The following is a 3,266-nucleotide window of genomic DNA, read 5'->3' on the forward strand; positions in this document are numbered from 1 at the left end:
CAACTCTTTTTGCTTATTAATGATGAACCTACTCCAGTTCCAGTGGCATTCCTTACCTCTCCCACCTGTCCGGTGAACCTGTTGGGAGCAGATATACTCGCACTTATGCAAGCCTCAATACAATACACACCAAAAGGAGTCAAGTACACCAGCAATATTCCAAATGAGGTGAGCAATAGTATTGAGGCAGCCATACAAGTTTATCTATTTCAGGAACATCCAGCAATTGACTCGCTGCCACAATGGATTTTAACTGTACCTGACAGACTGTGGTCAAAAGGAAAGACTGATGTGGGACTTCTACAAGTACAGCCAGTACAACTATCCCTCAAACCAGGTACCATACCAGTCTCTGTTAAACAGTACCCACTCACACCAGCACAAGAAAATGCTATTTCACAACAGCTGCAAACATACTTGGACATAGGGGTCATAATACAATGCAGGTCCCCTTTCAACACCCCTCTCTTCCCTGTAAAGAAGCGGGGTACAGGAAAACAAGGAGAAGTACAATACAGACTGGTTCATGATTTGAGGGAAATAAACAAGAGACTTGTAGTCAACGCCCCAATAGTACCAAACCCACATACTCTCCTAAATCAGATACCACCCTCAGCAAGATGGTTCACCGTAGCAGACCTTGCAAATGCTTTTTTCTCTGTTCCTATTACAAAAGATTCCCAGCATCTACTAGCATTTACACATAAAGGAAAACAGTATTGCTGGACACGCTTGCCACAAGGGGGTGCCACTTCACCAAGTGATTTTTCTGAAGCTATGTCCACAATACTTCAAGCATGGAGACCCTTATTTCCAGATGAAACTCAACTCATCCAGTATGTTGATGATTTACTGCTAGCTACCACATCTGAAAGCAAGTGCCAAGAAGAGACTGTATCCTTGTTAAAGTTCCTGGAGGAACAAAACTGCAGAGTTTCCAAAGAAAAACTACAACTAGCAAAACAGAAAGTGATCTTTCTAGGACATTGCATCTCACACGGCACAAGGCATTTAACAGAGGAAAGGAAGAAGCTGATATTACAAGCCAAGGTACCAAAGACTATAAAACAAGTCCGTTCCTTTTTGGGTCTCCTAGGATATTGCCGCGAATGGGTCCCCCTAGCCTCGGTATTCATGCAGACACTGTATGACAGCACCAAAAAGGAGGGCCCATATCCCACTCCCCAGCAGATGGAAGAAGCAGTGACGCAACTCAAAGTAGCTGTCACCACTTCCCCGGCCCTAGGCTTACCTGATTACAGCAAACCCTTCACCCTCTACTGCCATGAAGAAAAAGGCCATGCACTAGGAGTGCTCACCCAAAAACATGGACTGAAGCAACGACCAGTGGCCTACTACTCCAGCAAGCTAGACAACATTATCCAAGGGGCACCTACTTGCATCAGAGCGGTAGCAGCAGCAGCAGTCTTAAAAGACAAAAGCACAGACATCGTACTTGATCATCCGTTAACTATTCAAGTACCCCATGCAGTAACAGAAATACTTCAACAAGCCAGAACTAAACACCTTTCAGCAGCAAGGCTAACCAAATATGAAGTGGCATTACTCAGTGCAACTAACGTAACTATAAGAAGATGTACTACCCTCAACCCCGCCACTCTCCTTCCAAGCTTACTCGAGCAACAAGAAGATCCTGAATCACTAGATTCAAAAGGAGGGAGAAATATGGTCTATTCAGACTTATATGCCTGCACTGCAAGTGATGAAAAGCAAAATGATCAAGTAAGGGACGATAAAATATACAACTCAAAAAATTTTGACTGTCATGATTGTCTGGCCCTTATGGATCAAGAAGCCTCACCTTTACCACATGTTACAGACACTGCTCTCCCAAATGCACATTATGAACTGTTTGTAGATGGCTCTAGATATTATGAAAATGGGACACCTTACACAGGATATGCTGTAACCACACAAGATGACATCATAGAAGCAGGACCACTACCCTCACATCTATCAGCACAAGCAGCAGAAATAGTAGCTCTCACAAAGGCTCTAGAATATGCAGAAAAAGCTACAGCCAACATCTATACAGATTCAAGATATGCTTGGGGGGTTACGCAGGATTATGGAAACATATGGAAAAGTAGAGACTTTAAAACAGTGACAGGCAAACAAATACAACATGCAGAACTTATAAAACAACTTTTTCAAGCACTTGAATTACCCCATAAAGTGGCTATTATTAAGGTTCAAGCACATACCAGAAATCAGACCAGCATAACCAAAGGGAATTGCACAGCAGACAGAGCAGCAAAACAAGCAGCTAAACAGCCTTACAAAGGCATAACAGCATATGTCACACAAACTGAAGGTACAACAACAATGCCAGATTTTCAAGACCTACAAAAACTCCAAGAACAAGCAGGACCAGAAGAAAAATCATCATGGGAAAGGAAAGGAGCCTGCAAGGAGGAATTCACAGGACTATGGAAAGCAGGTAACCTATTATGTCTACCAAGGGCATTGTACCCACCCATGTGTCAAGTTACTCATGGTCTCACGCATATAGGAAAAGATCAAATGGGAAACCTGGTAAAGGAAAGATGGATAGCTCCAGGATTCTTCCCAGCAGCTGCACGGTTTGTACAAGCCTGCTGGATCTGTGGGATCTCCAACCCAGGACAAAAGGTAAAGACTACCATGGGAGCCATTCCAAAAAGTTATTTTCCTTTCCAGAGACTGCAAATTGACTATATTCAGATGCCCAAAGTTGGAATTTATGAATATGTACTGGTCTGTTTAGACACCTTCACAAAATGGATTGAGGCCTGGCCAGTGGCTAAAGCCACTGCAAGGAACACAGCAAAAAAACTCCTCTCAGAAATCGTCTGTAGGTATGGAGTACCAGAGGTAATTGAATCAGATAGAGGCACACACTTCACAGGAGAAGTAATGACTCATATCATGGAAGATTTGGGGATTCAACAGGCCTTTCACACGCCCTACAGGCCACAGGCCAGTGCCCTAGTAGAGAAATTCAATGGAACTCTTAAACTTAAGATATTAAAAGCAGCACAAGAGACAGGGAAAAATTGGTTAGAATGTTTACCAATAGCTCTGTTTAGTATAAGAACCACCCCATCTAAAGCCACAGGGCTGTCTCCATATGAAATTTTGTTTGGGACTATCCCTAAGATAGGATGTTATTATCCACAAGAAATGCAACATAAACATGCTGACTTAACTGCATATGTAAAAGCCTTAACTGAAAAACTTACCTCTCTGCATTCTCTAGCTTTCGC

At 42.8% G+C, this 3,266-nt stretch overlaps 1 protein-coding gene across 1 annotated transcript; it reads left to right on the forward strand.

The window, feature by feature from the left end:
* The first annotated feature begins 828 nt into the window (after positions 1-828).
* On the forward strand, positions 829-2,878 carry LOC148473228 (uncharacterized). Its single transcript, XM_088459936.1, has 2 exons — positions 829-2,652; positions 2,768-2,878. Exons 1-2 carry the CDS (start codon positions 1,135-1,137, stop codon positions 2,876-2,878), a joined length of 1,629 nt encoding a protein of 542 aa, XP_088316062.1. The 5' UTR covers positions 829-1,134.
* The last annotated feature ends 388 nt before the right edge of the window (positions 2,879-3,266 follow it).

This window comes from Taudactylus pleione, unplaced genomic scaffold (genome assembly GCF_031769625.1).
Source record: "Taudactylus pleione unplaced genomic scaffold, aTauple2 ptg000953l, whole genome shotgun sequence".
In the NCBI taxonomy this organism is placed as follows: Eukaryota; Metazoa; Chordata; class Amphibia; order Anura; family Myobatrachidae; genus Taudactylus; species Taudactylus pleione.